At 54.6% G+C, this 16,028-nt stretch overlaps 2 protein-coding genes across 4 annotated transcripts; one reads left to right on the top strand and one right to left on the bottom strand.

Moving 5' to 3' along the window:
• Nucleotides 1–411: 411 nt before the first annotated feature.
• Nucleotides 412–6,456, bottom strand: TP53I13 (tumor protein p53 inducible protein 13). 3 transcript variants are annotated; one of them, XM_043903278.1, is made up of 7 exons: nucleotides 6,305–6,456; nucleotides 4,302–4,373; nucleotides 4,033–4,074; nucleotides 1,863–1,991; nucleotides 1,520–1,723; nucleotides 854–1,409; nucleotides 412–774 (listed from the first exon to the last, which is right to left on the bottom strand). In XM_043903278.1, exons 3-7 carry the CDS (start codon nucleotides 4,045–4,047, stop codon nucleotides 662–664), a joined length of 1,017 nt encoding a protein of 338 aa, XP_043759213.1. In that variant the 5' UTR covers nucleotides 4,048–4,074; nucleotides 4,302–4,373; nucleotides 6,305–6,456; the 3' UTR covers nucleotides 412–661. The 3 variants fall into 3 exon arrangements, with proteins under 3 accessions (XP_043759213.1, XP_043759215.1, XP_043759214.1); XM_043903280.1 differs by lacking the exon at nucleotides 6,305–6,456 and adding an exon at nucleotides 4,553–4,775; XM_043903279.1 differs by lacking the exon at nucleotides 4,302–4,373 and having other exon boundaries at nucleotides 6,305–6,439.
• Nucleotides 6,457–6,558: 102 nt separating this feature from the next.
• On the top strand, nucleotides 6,559–14,186 carry ABHD15 (abhydrolase domain containing 15). Its single transcript, XM_043903286.1, has 2 exons — nucleotides 6,559–7,558; nucleotides 9,954–14,186. Exons 1-2 carry the CDS (start codon nucleotides 6,690–6,692, stop codon nucleotides 10,477–10,479), a joined length of 1,395 nt encoding a protein of 464 aa, XP_043759221.1. The 5' UTR covers nucleotides 6,559–6,689; the 3' UTR covers nucleotides 10,480–14,186.
• Nucleotides 14,187–16,028: the final 1,842 nt, after the last annotated feature.

Here is a 16,028-nt window from a genome sequence, read left to right as displayed (position 1 = left end):
CTCTTTCTGATGCTTTGGGAACTGTGGGAGGAGGGCTCAGGGAGGTGCAGACCTGAAACGGAGAAAGACCGACCTGGCAAAAGTATGAAGCCAGTGAGAACGGTGAGTGCTGCAGCCCCCCTACTGAAGGGGGGGATGCCCCTTGTCTTGTTAGCGGGGTCCTGCAAACAACAACGTTCCAGTAACTACCACCAGCGTCCTGCCGGCCGCTCGCCCATGGTGGTGGGAAGGGTCTACCACGTTACTAAAACCCAGGATCTGAGGCCAGGTTGGCAAGAGGCGGCAAGCAGAGGGTGCCTGACGATCCTATAACCCCCTCCCTACCTCAAACACGACCTAAGTGACCTAGGACAGTGTCCCCGGTGGGAGTGAGTCTGTCTGTGTGGCAGATGCACAAGTTCAACCCCAGCCTCTACTAAAATAATTTAATAAAAACGGAGTTTTTGCAACGGAGGCTGAAACTGCTCCTTTCTCCTCCTCCTCCCCGACCCCGTTCCTCCCAGCAAGCCACACACTAAGGACCAGCCCATCTGCCGCGCTTGGGCGTGACTGCTCCCTCCGGCCGCCAGGGGGCGGCCCCGCGCGCGGGCCACGTGGCAGAGGTCGCGGCCTCCAGCGCGGGGAGGAGCTGGACCTGCCACAGCGGCAGGGCTGGTGCAGGTCACTCGGAGCTGTCCCCGTCCGGGCCGCTGTCTGGCGTGGGCGGGAGGAGGGGTCTCCGGCGGGAGCGCTTGACCCGGCGAGGGGGCATCAGCAGCCTCCGCTTCAGCACAGCTATGGGCAGAAGAGGGAGCGGTCAAGGGCCGGGAAGCCCCCGGGGGTGGGGCTGTGGGTGAGGAGGGCCGCGTCTCACCAGCCACGGTGTCCCGGCTGTCCACCGTGGGCTCCCAGTAGATGCTCTCCCCGCGTCTGAAGTTTCGGTGCAGCCGAGTGCAGAGCGTGGCCAGCGTGAGCAGCACCAACAGGAAAGTCAGGGCCATGGCCGCCCAGGCGGCCTCCTCCGTGCGAGGGGTGGGGCCGTGGGCGGCCCTTGGTGGCGCTGCTGCCCGAGGGGCTGGGGAAGCCTGACCCGGACAGGCACAGCCCCCAGGGCTGTTCTGCCCTTTGGGCGGCTGAGCCTCCAGCCTGGAGCTGACATTGCTTCCTGGTCCCCCAGGCAGCAGTGGGCTAGTGGGCACAGACCGGGCATTATCGCCTTCACCCTGAGGTCCCAACATGGGCTGCTTGGCCTCCAAGCTCCCTGGGGAAACAGAGGGGAACCTCGGGGCTGAGGGGGTGGGCTGGAGACCTAAGGCGGCCCGCAGCCCACGTCTCCTGGCACCACTAGCAAAGAGCTGCCCAGGTCTGCTAGATTCCACCTCCACGCCGGGTGGCCGCCAGCTCCTCAGAGTAAAGGCCAAAGCCGGGGCCTAAGAGCAGAAGAGACAGCGGTCACCTCCTCCCTGCCCAGATAACCCAATGGCACCACCACCCTGAGCCAGCAACCCCATGACTGCCACACCTAGCCAGCACCCCTCACCTGCACACACCCTCGCCGATGGCACAGCCTCCCTCTGCCCAGCGTGGGCACCAAGGAAGGGGGCCCAGGAACAGTGTCAGAACGGAACCCAGCTTTCTCTCTCCTCTGCTTCCGCCGCTGCCTCCTCTTCAGCCAGTGGGCAGCCCGGGCCGGCTCCACCCACGCCATCTCCAGCGCTAACCCCCATGCTGCCAGTACAAGGGGCTACGAAAGGAGGAGGGAACTGTTAGAGCTAAGTCAAAGCTGGGGAGCAAGCAAGCGGAGGCCCTGAATTCACCTTGCCCTGCCCACGGCGCTGCAGCCTCCGCCGGTACCAGACAACCACCTTTCAGCAAGCACTTACCCGATCCTGGGTGAGGCTGGAGTCAGAGGCCAGTAAGGGCTGGGCCACACAAGTGTGGGCGAGGAGGGCAAGCTGGAGCTTCAGCCAGGGGTGGGCACAGGGGTGGTAAAGGAAGCTGACATCCTCAGCCTGCAGGAAAGGCATGGAGACGTCAAGCCGGGCCCAGGTCCCTCCTGAGAGTCCCAAATTCTCCCATCCTGGGGAGCCAACTTCAAGGGACTCCCAGGATGACCAGATGACCCTCCCTCCTTCTGGGCTCAGGAAAGGATAAAGAGCCCTGGATACTGGCGTGCATGCCCTCTTGCCTCTGAGCATTCCTTCATCCCTCCTCTCTGAGCAGTGCCACCCCTCAGATGTCATAGCTTCCACAACATGCGTGGTTAACCCTGCCAGGCTCAGACCACCCTCTTCAGCTATGTTCCTCTGCACCTGGCTCTACAGGTCCCCCATCTAGGCTGTAACCACCCCCGCAGAGAGACCGAGTCTTCCACGTATTGACCCATCTATATATATTCAGTCTCCCCAAAGCATCCGAATACAGGGCACTCAGGCAGCAGGTGCACAACCTCAGGATGGAAACACTTCAATTATTAATCATTCTTTGATTGAGCTGACCTGATGCTCGGCATTTGTGCCGAAGGCTGTAGGAGATGCCAAAAGAGAATTCCTGGACTCCGCTTGCAGGGAATACAAAGGAAAACTCAGAGAAACAGGACTAATGCAAATAAACGAGCAAATTAATAAAGCTCAAAGTGATTAGCTGTTAAATTTTAAGAGATGATTACAAGCATTACACAAATTTGGAGAAGGTGATGAATAAATAAGGGTTAATGTGCTCAGGCAAGGTCTCAAGGGAGAGCTGACTCCTGCCCTGGGCCTTGAAGAAGGGTGGGCATGGATGGCAGGAGTGCAGGGAGCCGCCCCCCTTCAAGTCAGGTCAGGCCAGGTATAGACGGGAAGCAGTCTCACACTCATGGGTGGTGAGCAGACCAACACGACTGAAGGGGAACCAAAGCTGTGGAGAGGTTGGACGAGGCTTGAGGCTTACTGAACCAGGTAGAGCCAGAAAAACCAGACAGGGGGGTGGGGCCACGATAAGGTGGGAAATGAGGAGCCACTGGTTTCTGAACAGTTTGCAATGAAAAGGGCTGTTTGGGGAAAGGAAATAGATAGGTGGCATGAGCTCTTCTGGCCTGGAGATATTACAAGGATCAAAAATAGGTATTTCAAAAGGAAAACCAAAAGGACAGAGAAGCTATCCAACCACTGGCAGTGAAACACGCAGCCACACAAGGTGAGCCCAAGGTTTGGTCGGTAACCTGAGGTACACACACTCCGTGCTGTTGGTTAGTTGCTAAGTCGTGTCTGACTCTTTTTGACCCGTGGACGATAGCCCACCAGGCTCCTCTGTCCGTGGGATTTCCCACGCAAGAATACTGGAGTAGGTTGCCATTTCCTTCTCCAGGGGATCTTCCCAGCCCAGGGATCAAACCCACGTCTCCTGCATTGCAGGAGGATTTTTTACCACTGAGTCACCTGGGAAGCCCATTACGCACACACACACTCCTTACAGCTTCCTATTTTCCTAAGTGCTATTCCACACAATCTGTTTACTCCTTATGGGGAGTGTGTGTGCTCAGTTGTGACCCCCTGGACTGTAGCCTGCCAGGCTCCTCTGTCCATGGAATTTTCCAGGGAAGAATAATGGAGAGGGTTACCATTTCCTACTCCAGGGGATCTTCCTGACTCAGGGATTGAACCCACATCTCTTGCGTATCCTGCATTGACAGGTGGATTCTTTACCACCAGTGCCACCTGGGAAGCCCATAATAACCACTAAGAACCTCTCTCACAGAAAAGCAGGGCCCAGAGAAGTCAGCAGACTTCCCAAGTCACACAGCAGAGCTAGAGCACTGGTTGTTTTCTCCTAGGACTCTCAACCCCCCTTTGCAGCCTCCTGCCCACACAGTTAGCTACTCAACAGCATTCCTGACACCTCGCTGCATAAGACAGAGGCCTAAGCTCACTGTCCTCGGCCTAAGAGCACTGTCTCCTCCTGGAGTGGGGAGCGGTAAAGAATGGAGCCAGTGAGCAGAAGAGGTGGAGAAAGCCTGCAAGGAGTTGGCTGTTTCCAGCGCAGACCCCGAGGATGCCTCCTGCTTGTACTCACCTGCCGTGGCCGCATCCGTGTGTAGGTCACTCTTGGTGACACCTGTACCAGGGAGACAAGAGAACTGAGAGGCCCCGGGAGACTCCGCTGCGGGGGATGGGGGTGGGACAGGACAGCAGGCCCGTGCTGTCACGTTGGGTGGTGACGCTGGTGACGAGGGCAGGAGGAACAAGGTGCTCAGAGGATGGCTGCGGAGGGCACCGCGAGGCCAGGGCGGGACTGCGCTACCCCTTCACGTTTCTCTCTCCCACCGCCCTCCAGGCTCCCACCTGTGAGGGCAGAGGCCACAGGCCCTCGGGACAACGGGCTCCCGCCTCCTCCGCCGCCGGTTCAGCCACCACCTGTGGGTCCAAGGCGCAGAAGAACTGGATCGTCTGGCCTCGGAGAGGGCTCTGCCCTCTCCCTCCCAGGCCCAGCACTCCAGGGGAGAATCCCGAGTCCCCCTCTCGGCACGCCCTTCCTTCTGGCAAAGCACTTGGAGACCCCGGGCCGAAGGCTTCTCGGCAGCGGGTCGCCTTACCTCACGGGGACCCAGGAGCCCCGCCAGGGAGGCCAGGAGCAACAGCTGGGGCGGCGGAGGAGGAGGCGCCATCCCGGCCCGCCCCAGGCCGGCCGGCAGCCCAGCCAACAAGGGAACGCTGGCCGCCAGGGCCTGCCCCCGCGCACCCACGCCGCCCGCGTGCCCACGTAGACCCCGGGCTCGCGCCCGCCGGTCCGCCCCGACCCCAGACCGCGCGCCTTGACTCCCGGGCTCGCGCGCCCCCGGCCTCGCCCCGCCCCCGGCCTCGCCCCACCCCCGGGACTCGGGGCTGCTCTTGCCGGGTCCCCGCCCCGCCCCGCCCCTGGGCCCGCCCACAGCCCCGGCCGCGTGCGCAAGAGTCCGCCAGCCCCAGCCGGAAAAGTCATCTGGAAGCGGGTCCTCAGCGCACAGCGCTGCGAGTCTGGCGGGACCACCTCCCTCCCCCGGCACTGGTCCCAGCGGGTCTCCGCGGCCCGCAGAGCGCAGCTGCAGCTCCTGGGTGGGATCGTGGAGAGGGAAGGAGGGCGGAAAATGGAACTCCTATGAACTAGGTGGCCCAGGAGAGGAGACGCGTCCACTCCTTTGGTAAACCCGCTTCAGACTCATCACTGGAAGAGAGGCAGAATCCTGAAATACAAACTGCGGAAAGGAGAGGGTCCCCACTGCTTCCCTCGCAAATAGCTCCCGAATCGGAGGAGTCTCAAAGGGTCTCGGGCCTCCACGCTCCCCAGGCCCGGAAGACCCGGGAAGCTGCAGCCGGGCTGGGGGCTGCTTTGTTGTCCACGTCCGCCTCCGCTTTCGTGATAAGCCCAGCGGCGGCCCGCCGGTGCCCGAGGAGACTTTGGCCACCTCGTGAGGTGGAGTCACAGGCCTCGCCCCAGCAGGGTGCTCGGGCCAGACATTCCCCGCAGCGGGGCGCCCGCTGTGCCGCCCTATCCCGGTCGCCCATCTCCTTGGCCCAGCTCGGGATTTTGAGGGAAGACGGGAAAGTGGGTGGAGGGTGAGAGCTGTAATGTCCAGCCTAAAACTTTGAAATCGAGCAAGAGCGTCTCCTACATCCACCGCCCCCACCCCCCGTGACTTGCAAGGGGTATTTCTTACCCCCCCCCCGAGCCCCAGAGATTGAGCTGATGAAGGGACTCAATCCATCCCCCGCCACGACCCGCTCGCGGGGTGACAGGCACCCCCTCCAAGGGCACCCGAATGCATCTTTCCCTCTGGCTCAGGGGCTGTTTCTTTTGGGGAAGTCCTTCCTGGGGAGCGGTGTTGAGAGTTCCCTCTCCCTGCAGACAGGATCCAGGGCAGCCCCATGCTCGCGGGGGCGTCGGCAGGGCGCTAATGCAGGCAAGGGAAACGCGCAGTCCCTGGCCCTCTGGGCTCCAGCTGCAAGCCCGCGGTCGGGGCGCGACGCCTGCCCTGGCCCTCGCTGGCCCTGAGCCGGACCCCCTCCCGGCAGGAGTTATTGCGCAGTTGAGGGTGCCGGCGGGGCGGAGACGGACACCGAGATCGGAGAGGACCGCCTGTCCGGGCAACCGAGGTGCGGGTGATGGTTCCCGCTGCAGGCGCGCCGCACCGCGTCGCCCCGCGGGAGCCCGGGGTCCGCGCCGGGAGCTGCGGTTCATTAGCTTCTCCCTTTTGCTGCTTCTCGGCAGCGGCCCCTGAGGGCGCAGTGACGCAGGGGCTCCCCGGGAGCCACACACCCCACACACCACGCGGGGCGGAGGGGTGGGGGCAGAGGATTCTGAGGCTCACCCCCGTCTCCCCGGCCTCGGCCTCCGAGTCTCCCCCCACTCCGCTGCCGCCCACACTCCGCTCCTCCGCTCGCCTTCCCCACTCCCTTCCGCCTCGCCGGCGCGTCCTCGCTGCCTCTCCGTGGCCTCCGCTGCTTTCACCCTCTGCTTCTGTCGCAATCGCTGTACAAAGGGCCGGGGGGCGGGAGTCGGGGGGCGGGTGAGGGGAGCCAGGCGCGAACTGGCTGCCTCTGCGGGGCCCCGGCCAATCCAGAGCGCACCCTCTCCCTGCCCCGCGGGAGGGCCCTGGGCGGCCGCCGCGGCCGGGCGGAGCCGCGAGCAGAGCGGGGAGCAAGCCGAGGGGCGTCCCCGCCGCGGCCGCCCGCCGGGGGCTCTCCAGCCTCGCCATGCCACCGTGGGGCGCCGCCCTCGCCCTGCTCCTGGCCGCGCTCGCCCTGCTCGCCCTGCGGCTGCGGCGCCCCAGCAGGCGCGCCGTCGGAGCGAGGACCCTGCCGGGGGCGCGGAGCGAAGATCACGGGGAGGTGGACGGCGGAGGCCCCGCGGGTCAGTTAAGCGACGGGCGGGAGCCGCTGCCCGGCGGCTGCAGGCTCATCTGTAAGCCGTCGGCGCTGGCCCAGTGCCTGCTGCGCGCTCTGCGACGCTCGGCCGCGCTAGAGCCGGGGCCGCTCCCCTGGCTCTCCGGGCCCCACCTGCAGACCCTCTGCCACTTCGTGCTGCCGGTGGGGCCGGGGTCAGAGCTGGCCCGGGAGTACCTGCAGTTGGCAGACGACGGGCTGGTGGCCCTGGACTGGGTGGTGGGACCTGGCGCCCGGGGCCGCCGGGCCACCAATGCCGGGGGCCTCCCGGCGGTACTGCTGGTGATCACCAATGCCTGGGGGCGCCTCACCCGCAACGTGCTCGGCCTCTGCCTGCTGGCCCTGGAGCGCGGCTACTACCCGGTGATCTTCCACCGGCGGGGCCACCACGGCTGCCCACTGGTCAGCCCCCGGCTGCAGCCCTTTGGGGACCCGTCCGACCTCAAAGAGGCCATCACTTACATCCGCTTCCGACACCCTGCCGCCCCTCTATTCGCGGTGAGCGAGGGCTCGGGCTCGGCGCTGCTGCTGTCCTACCTGGGCGAGTGTGGCTCCTCCAGCTACGTGACCGGAGCTGCCTGCATCTCGCCCGTGCTACGCTGCCGCGAGTGGTTTGAGGCCGGCCTGCCCTGGCCCTACGAGCGGGGCTTTCTGCTTCACCAGAAGATCGCCCTCAGCAGGTGGGTAATGGGGGCCGCAGACCCGGTGGGTAGGGGTTTGGGGCTGGGAAACAGCTCTGCCTGGTAATGAATCAAACAGGTGTAGAGCAATTTGGGCAGAGTTCTCCACACAGTTTCTGAAGAGTCCAAACCCTCTAGTCTGGACAGAATCAGAGAAGCAAATTTAAAAGCCACGGACCGACTGAGTCAGCATCATTAGCTGGAGCAGGGACTCCAGCCCAGGGGACACCCTGGCCTCACCTCAGCTGCACCGCTAGCAACCTGAGCACCTGATGCTGCACATCGCCTAATCAAATCGACAAAGAGGGCTCTGGAAGCAATTGTGACTGATTGTCCAGATTGTTTCCTTATAGTCTCTGAGCCTGAAGGTGACAGGAATCAGAAATTTGGTGGTTATTTGATTTATTGAAATTCCTTAGACCTGACAAGTGTTTTGCATATTCCTAGTACTCAATATTTATTGCAAAAATTTTAAGAATGTTTAAACATATTTCTTTAAATATCCAAAAAGAAAAGAATCTACCACCAGGGTAACAGGGAGACTCTTCCACTGAAAAGGCCTGGGTGACAGTCCCACAGCAAATAACCAGGCCTCGGCTTACACTGTTGCTTTCCTAGGAGATGAAGGGGTTAGCTAAGTTGCTGGGAATTCAGGATTTGAACCCAGATGGGTCTGACCCCACATGCCACGTCTTTCTGCCCCACCACAGTGTTGCCATCATGTCTAGCTAATCCCTATGAGCCTCACTTTCCTCTTCAGTTAAAGGGAGTTAATAATAACCACCTCACAAGGTGGCGTGAAATAAGATAACCAAAGGACGGGGCCTGGCACCAATACACGGTGGCAACTGTGATTTCTGTTTCTTTCCTTGCTCCACTTTGCCTCCCTGAGCTCAACAACAGCCCACGTGCTACCATGGCAACCCAGAGCCACTGGAACAGTCCAGGGGCAAGGTGCTCTCACATGGCCTAATTGTCAGTTTCCTTCTGCAAATGACCACCATCAGTGCTGCTGACCCCAGGTACCAGCTGGAGGATACAGTGAGGGAAGTGAAGAGAAAAACTGGGCCTTTAGGAACTCCCCTGCCCATGGAATTTGGGGATTGGCCACTTAGGGCAAGCCTCTTTGAATGTTTGCAGGAGGCACTTATCCAAATTCAGCTTGCTAAGGCTGAATTAACCCAAACTGAGTACTGAACTGCCCATCCTGGCCTCCTGGTCAGGGTGCCTGGCTCTCCCCAGGGAGGTGGAAACAGCAAATACATCCCTCTTTCCCAGAGCAGTTGCTCTCGGGCTCCCATTTGGGAACTCACCCCATAAATTAATTATTACACTCCCAGTTACTTCCTCCGTCACTCAGCCCCCTCTAGAAGTACTGATCAAGGTCACATTCATTTGTCATCATCTGGACAGCATATTATCTTTTAAAAAACAACCAAACTGGGCTTCCCTAGTGGCTCAGTGATAAAGAGTCCGCCTGCCAATGCAGGAGACATGGATTCGATCTCTGGTCCCGGAAGATCCCACATGCGGTGGGACAGCTAAGCCCGTTACACCACAGCTACTGAGCCTGTGCTTAAAAGCCCGGGAGCCGCAACAGCTGATCCCATGTAGTGAGAGCCCACGCTCCACAACAAGAGAAGCCACACAACGAGAACCTCGTGCACTGCAACTAGGCTCGCCACAACTAGAGAAAAGGCTGTGCAGCAACAAAGACCCAGCACAGCTAAAAATAAATAGATATATTTTTTAAAAAGCAAGCAAACTAATACAACTTAAAGTAAAATGTTAATGATGGGGTGCCACTTGCTGCTTTGGATAGTCTGAGCCAGTGGGTTCTAAGAGGGGTACAGGAGGGGACAATTTATAGCAAGTTCCCTACAGGGGTCAGAAGTTGAGGTCAGGAGGAGAATGGTCACGGCTGTAAAGTCAAATGCTGCCCCAGGGCTGGGGAGGTGATGCGGTGAGTGACCATCCTGGTAGAAACTGTAATACAGGAAGGAGGGCAGAAATACCCTGATTGTTGCCATGCCAGCCCATGTCATCAGATCTCATTTCTTTTGAGAAGCCAGCTAGCTGCATTTTATGTGAATTATCCCGATTTTATTATTTTTGGCCACGCCATGTGGCTTGTGGTAAAAAGCCATGCCATGTACCTTAGTTCCCTGACTAGGGATCAAACCAGGCCCACGGCAGTTTTAAGCACCGGACTGCCAGGGAATCCCCAAATCTCCTGGTTTTAAATGATGGCAACGATGTGGAAGTTTTTAAGCACACTATATGACCAAAGAAAGCCTCCATGGTCAGACACTGGCCTGTGGGTGACCATTATGTAACATGTGGTGTCAATTTATTTTCTCTTTCCTTCCTTCCTCCTTCAACTTCTTGCTGCCAGGTACGCCACGGCCTTGGAGGACACCGTGGATACCGGCAAACTGTTCAGGAGCCGCTCCCTGCGGGAGTTTGAGGAAACCCTCTTCTGCCACACCAAGAGCTTCCCCATCAGCTGGGACACCTACTGGGACCACAACGACCCCCTCCGGGATGTGGATGAGGCAGCGGTACCTGTGCTGTGCGTCTGCAGTGCCGACGACCCCGTGTGCGGGCCCCCAAGCCACTTTCTGCCAACTGAACTCTTTCACAGCAACCCCTACTTCTTCCTTCTGCTCAGCCGCCACGGGGGCCACTGTGGCTTCCTGCGCCAGGAGCCCTTGCCAGCCTGGAGCCATGACGTCATCTTGGAGTACTTCCGGGCCTTGACTGACTTCTTCCGGACGGAAGAGAGGATGAAAGGGCTGAGCAAGCGCCGAGCTTCCTTCCTGGCGGGCCGGCGTCGCTGGGGAACCCTGCCGAAGCGGGAGGTCTCCCCCTCTTCCAGTCTGGAGGAGATCTTTAGCTGGAAGAGATCCTATACACGGTGAGGCCTGACCCGAGAAGCCCCTAGCCCTGCAAGGAAGAACAGAACTGCACATGGCTGAGTCCTTACCAGGCAATGAGGACTGAATGCGGCCAGGTAGCTGCAGCCCTTTGCCCCTGGTCCAGCCCCTCTCTTAAACTGGTCTGGGGAAAGAGATAGAACCCCCTGGAAGCTGGCGTTCACTGGTCCCTGAGTGGAACTCCTGCCCCGACCCTGTTCTGCACATGCCAACTCATCCCGGTTCAGCAGCGGGGCATTGCCCATCACTATCCCCTGTCACTGACTTCATAAGCCGAAGAATAGCACCATTTAAGTCCCTGGACTTTAGAGAAAATGCTCACTCACGAGCAATGACACAGAGAAGATGAGTTTTTGTGAGCCATGGGGTAGGTCTGTGCCACTCAGGTTCTCAAGCTGGAGCCACTTGAGGTAGTGGGGACAGACAGGATGTTTGTGTCTTCGGCCCACTTCCCTCGTTGTTTTTTTCCTGCGGCTGTGGCGCTCCGCTGACTTCGCGTGGTGACAGCTGTGGAAGCGGCTCACAGCCGTGTGGCCGAGTCAGTGAGAGAGGCCCGGAGGCAGGCAGCGCTGTGCGGAGACTGGGTTGGGGAGGGTGAGGAGGCGGGGAACGTGAACGAACACCTGCGTCTGCAACACTAAGGTCCAGTGTTTGGATGAGTTCTGCAAGTCTTGATTGGGAGTGGGGGGCTGATCTGGGGCTTCAGCCTAGGACCTCAAGACTCACTGAAGAGATTCCAGGGGTGATTAAGAATAGGAAATCCTCGCAGGGTGTGCTTGACCATGGCTCAAGGAGCCAGGCTTTCAGACATTCTAGGTGCTCCTTCCAGTACCATTTTGGAGGATTACTCCAGAGAGCTTTAGCGAGAGGTGTTTTTCTCTAGAGATGTGAGCTTTCTCTAAATGGTGAAAGTATAAACCTCATATCTTAGGTGTTTTGGTTAGTTGCCCTCTTTTCAGACACTGCTGCTAACCTTTCCCTCTTCAGAGCCTAGAGAGACATCTGGTACCAGAGAAAACAGAAGTTCCAAGAGATTGACTGGAGCTGACTCAGTGATTTATGAATATTTCACATTATCACACCTTTTCTGCTCAATTAATCAAAAGGCTATCCATCCATGTAGATGCAGGAAAAGCTTCCCCCAGGATCTGGCCACTTACTGACTGATAGGCTCCTCGGTGTTTTGAGGACTAATGCTGAAGATTAGAGTAAAATAAGGCATCGTATGGATTGACCCACACAACTTGGTTTGGATTAAGCCATTAAGCAATACAGTAGGACATCCAGTCCGTCCCCTCACCCCCCAGAAAGAAAGCTTTCCCCAGAACCAGAAGTTTTAATTGGTCATCAAGAAAAGAAAGCACCTCTATTGACAAGAGGCTCCATCCTGGCCTCACAAACAGCAAAGCAATTTTAAGGAGGAGAGATGTTTACCATGTCCTAAGGCTTGGTATGAGGAATTCCTGGGGCCATGATTTTAGGTTTGGATAATCTTCTCCCATTCTTGTTCTTCTAGATCAAATAAGAAAAAACTCTATAAACTAATCCAAGAATCTGAACCAGAAGGCAGACAACACTCAATTGTCTAAGGCACATTATCCTGTCATAAAAAGACTCTCCACCACTTGTTCCTCTTCCTCCACGATCCTCAGCTAACATTCTCTCACTATTTCTGAGCAGGAGAAATAATAAGGAAGTGAACCCCAAAGAAGCCATTCTACTTCTGGCTAACCGCCTTGGTGTAAGGCTTGGTGAAGAACTACTGACATCTGGCCAGCCCTCTCCCCCAGCATCTGGTACAGTGGAGATTTCAGTTTATTAGGTCTTGCACTCCCATATGCAGGACCCTATGATAGTTCAGAACTCACTGCAAACCGAAGAACACTTCAGTGGTTTTTTAAACACCCCCCCACCCGCACCCCCAGGATTAAATGGCCCCTAAGGGCTAAAATCTGGATTGTTTCCCTAGGCCAGATACCTTGGGACTCTGGTTCTTTGAGATAATAGCTTTTGGAGAAATCATGGTTCATCTTTTAGAGGAAAGCAAGCTTGTGGGGTGGGGATAGAGGAAGATATATATATCCTTTAAGTGATAAAATTACGAACCTCACATCTGAGGTGTTTATTTGGTTAGTTCCCTCTTTTCTGACACTACTACTAGCCTTTCCCTCTCCAGTGCCAAGCTTCAGAACAGCCCAATCCAGCTCCACTGATTGCCTTGGATCCACAGCTCTAATGACCTAAACCCCAGTTCTCCTCCATGCCCCTTGTGCCAGATGTACTCAGAGCCGTTCTCAAGAAGCTACTTCTCTCCTGTCTTCTCGTCACTGTTTGATGACATCACTGCTTTTCAGCCCATTTTTGCCAGAAAGTGTACTTCCAGTTCAAGCAGGTTTGGGTGACTTTCCCCTTCATTTATGACAAAGGACTCACCCAAACTGGCTCCACTTTTGTTGTTAGCTAGTTGTATGAAACCGGATGGAAGAACCCCAGACACACATTCTGAGAGAGTGCACTGGCCCTTGAACAAACAGACAAGTTACAAGCTGGGGGAAGCAAGAAAACAATGAAACAAAACCCAAAGAAGTACCATCGAGCTGGGAGTTTTCCAGGTAGCATGTCTGGCAATCCACTCAGGTCTCATTCACTTGCTCGCCTCCCCTTTTGGTCTTTTCATTATTTAGAAACACCTTTAAATGGTAAAGGGGGTAAAAACAACCCAATGACAATAAAGAAGACGTCATCTCTGAAGTAGAAACTGTGTTGTGTCTCCATCCACTGGATCAGAATGTAGGAAGCCCACAACTGCTTCTCAAAGTTTCTTTGAGTTCTACTAAGTTCTGACCTTTGATATCAAAGACTGTGGTTAAGCTGTAACTTAATTCTCTTAAAGATTTAGTATTTTATGTATTTATACATGGTTTCCAAGGTGGCTTGGCCAGAGATGACAAGATGAAAAAAACATAGCACCAAATTCTCATTTTGAGAAGACATTGTCTCTGTTTTGTGTGAAGATATCCTTGCTAAGACTTGAGTGCTGTTATAAGAAGTCTTGACACAGGAAGTGTCATTTCAGCTTTATATACAACCTCAAAACCACACCAGAACCAGAAAGTCTTCTGTACTCATCTTCCACCCAGACCACAGGATCTTTTGTCAGTCAGTCACGCTTAGTAATGCCAAGGTTTCTTCCTTTAGAAATGAACTTTAAAGTTTCTCCATGCTTAAATAAACAGATATACTTGGCCACTTTGGCAGAACTTGCCAATGATACCAGTGATTCAGTGATAGCAATGATTCTACAGCCAAGCCACAAAGGATGGCATCAGAAACTGTTTTCACTATGTATCACATTTTATAAAGTTAAGATTGAGAAGTTATATCCAGGGAGTGTCCGAGTGCCCAGAGATGGAATGAATGCCTTAGGAAGCAGAAAGTCCTACAACTCTGGTAGAATATGCAACCACTTGGCACACATCATGGAGGGGACCTGTGCTGAGGAATTGTGGAATTTCATCAAAACAAACAATAAAAGATATTAACATTTTAAAAACAAGTATCTCTAGCTCCTCCAGCCTTCCTGTATAAGAAGATAATATCCTGTTCTAGTGTCTATCACTAGTGTGATTAAACAAAAAATTCTCTCCAACTTGTTTGCCTCTGAATAATAAATTGCAGTCTCCCTGCAACAATGGAATGTCATTTTTAAATCTCCAGAAACAAACATGCTGTTTGTCTCAAGTCCTCTGTGTACCGAGCCATGCTTACCTACCTGTGAGTTAACAGAGCCTCACTGCACACTATTTACTGGATGTTGCTTCACTTCTATAGTTCTACATTTGTGTCCCCTAACACTAACCACTGGCAGCTCTGTTTAATCAATAACCAGTCCTCCTGCTCTGGGCTAATCATTTCCCAGTAGGCTCAAAATTCCCTGATCATTAATGGTACCTACACAGGGATATTTTCCAGGGGCAATTACTAATTTGTGTGTTGGACAGAGCACTGAAATAGTTTGTGGAGATGTGGGTTCTAGTTTCTCCTTCATCAGTGACACACAGAACTTTTGGGCAAGTTATGAGTTATTCCATATGAAAACACTGTGACAATGAAAAGGCCTTAATTTAGGTCTGCTAAGCTAAAATGAAATAGTAAAAGCAGATGAATCCTATTCTGCAAGTCCATTTAATTCCACAATCAGAGCTCAAAGACCTCTGTAATGAGGTGACATCTTTCAGATCAGAATCTTTTTTCCAATTCTTTTAAGGCCAAGAAATTCCAGTTATTAATTCTATTGCAGAGTAGGGAAGGACCTGGAAGAGCTGCACCTTTGAGGCTCAGACTGGGTGCTGGGTTGCCCAGTTGAAAGCAAACTCTTCCTACCCCCTTCCCAAGCATGCACGCATGCGTGCGCACTGATAGCCATATTATGGCTAATAGGTGATACATTGGTGCATTTGTTTCAGCCAAAAAACCATCTTTCTTCTTATAAGTGATGGTCAGAAAGGATGTGCTTTTCAAGATCTCACAGTTGTGGTGACAGGGCTAAAGACCAGAACCCCAAACACTGCTCTTCATGCCACACTTTGCCCTTTCCTAGTTAATATGACAGTAAGTAATGCTCATCTTAAACTCCATAATGTAAAAGGCGTTAACAAAAGGAGAAAGAATGTTTTCAGAGCTGCTGCACAACTCTCTGACGGAGTCAACATGAATCTATGAATGGTGTCTCTGAAGTTGTTTATTGCAGTTTGCATAGCCTTAGCACGCCCCCCACCCCCCCACCCCCACCCCCACCGGCGGCCTTGTCTCTCTCTTATCTGTAAGAACAAGTATCTGAAAATATAGTCACTAATTGCCTGGGACACGTACAGGAAAACCCTGGTTTAGCGGTTTTTCATCACTCAGATGTAGATGACAGTGCTGGCTTATAACCCTGCGGCTGTGCAGCTAGACCACTGTGCTGATTTTTTATTTCTGTTCAAATTTCTTTTATAGTCAGGTAGGATAGGCTTTAAACCCTAAGCATTAACTCAGAGCATCTTTGATGCGTTTGGTCAATAACAACACATGTTTTGAGTTGTTGACATGGTTAGAAGCACATGTTTTACGATACTCTCTTTTCACTGCAGTTTGAACAACTCAGTTGTGGGGATATAAAAAGAAATCTTGTTTTTTAAATCCCTTTCTCTAGCTCAACCAAATTCAAGGTGGGATACTGGAAATGCTGGAGATAGAACACCTGGAATCTAATCTTGGCTGTTTGACCCAGGCAAATTAAACCCTATGTAAATGCTAATTAATCTCAAAATAGCGCAGTGTCAACATTCTAGGAGTTTAAAAGCTATGTTGAAAAGTGCCACTTTTCTGACAGTCTTCTATTCAATTAAGTAGGTAATCTCAATAATGCTTTTTAAAATGACACTTAAGACTACTTTCTAATTAAAAAAACACAGAAGCCCCAGTCCATGAAACTCCATCCCTCCAAATCAAGCCTTCTGACCAAAAAAAGTCATTTTAACAGGACTGGATTA

This window comes from Cervus elaphus, chromosome 5 (assembly GCF_910594005.1).
Source record: "Cervus elaphus chromosome 5, mCerEla1.1, whole genome shotgun sequence".
NCBI lineage: Eukaryota > Metazoa > Chordata > Mammalia > Artiodactyla > Cervidae > Cervus > Cervus elaphus.
This window is presented reverse-complemented; position numbering and strand designations above follow the sequence as displayed.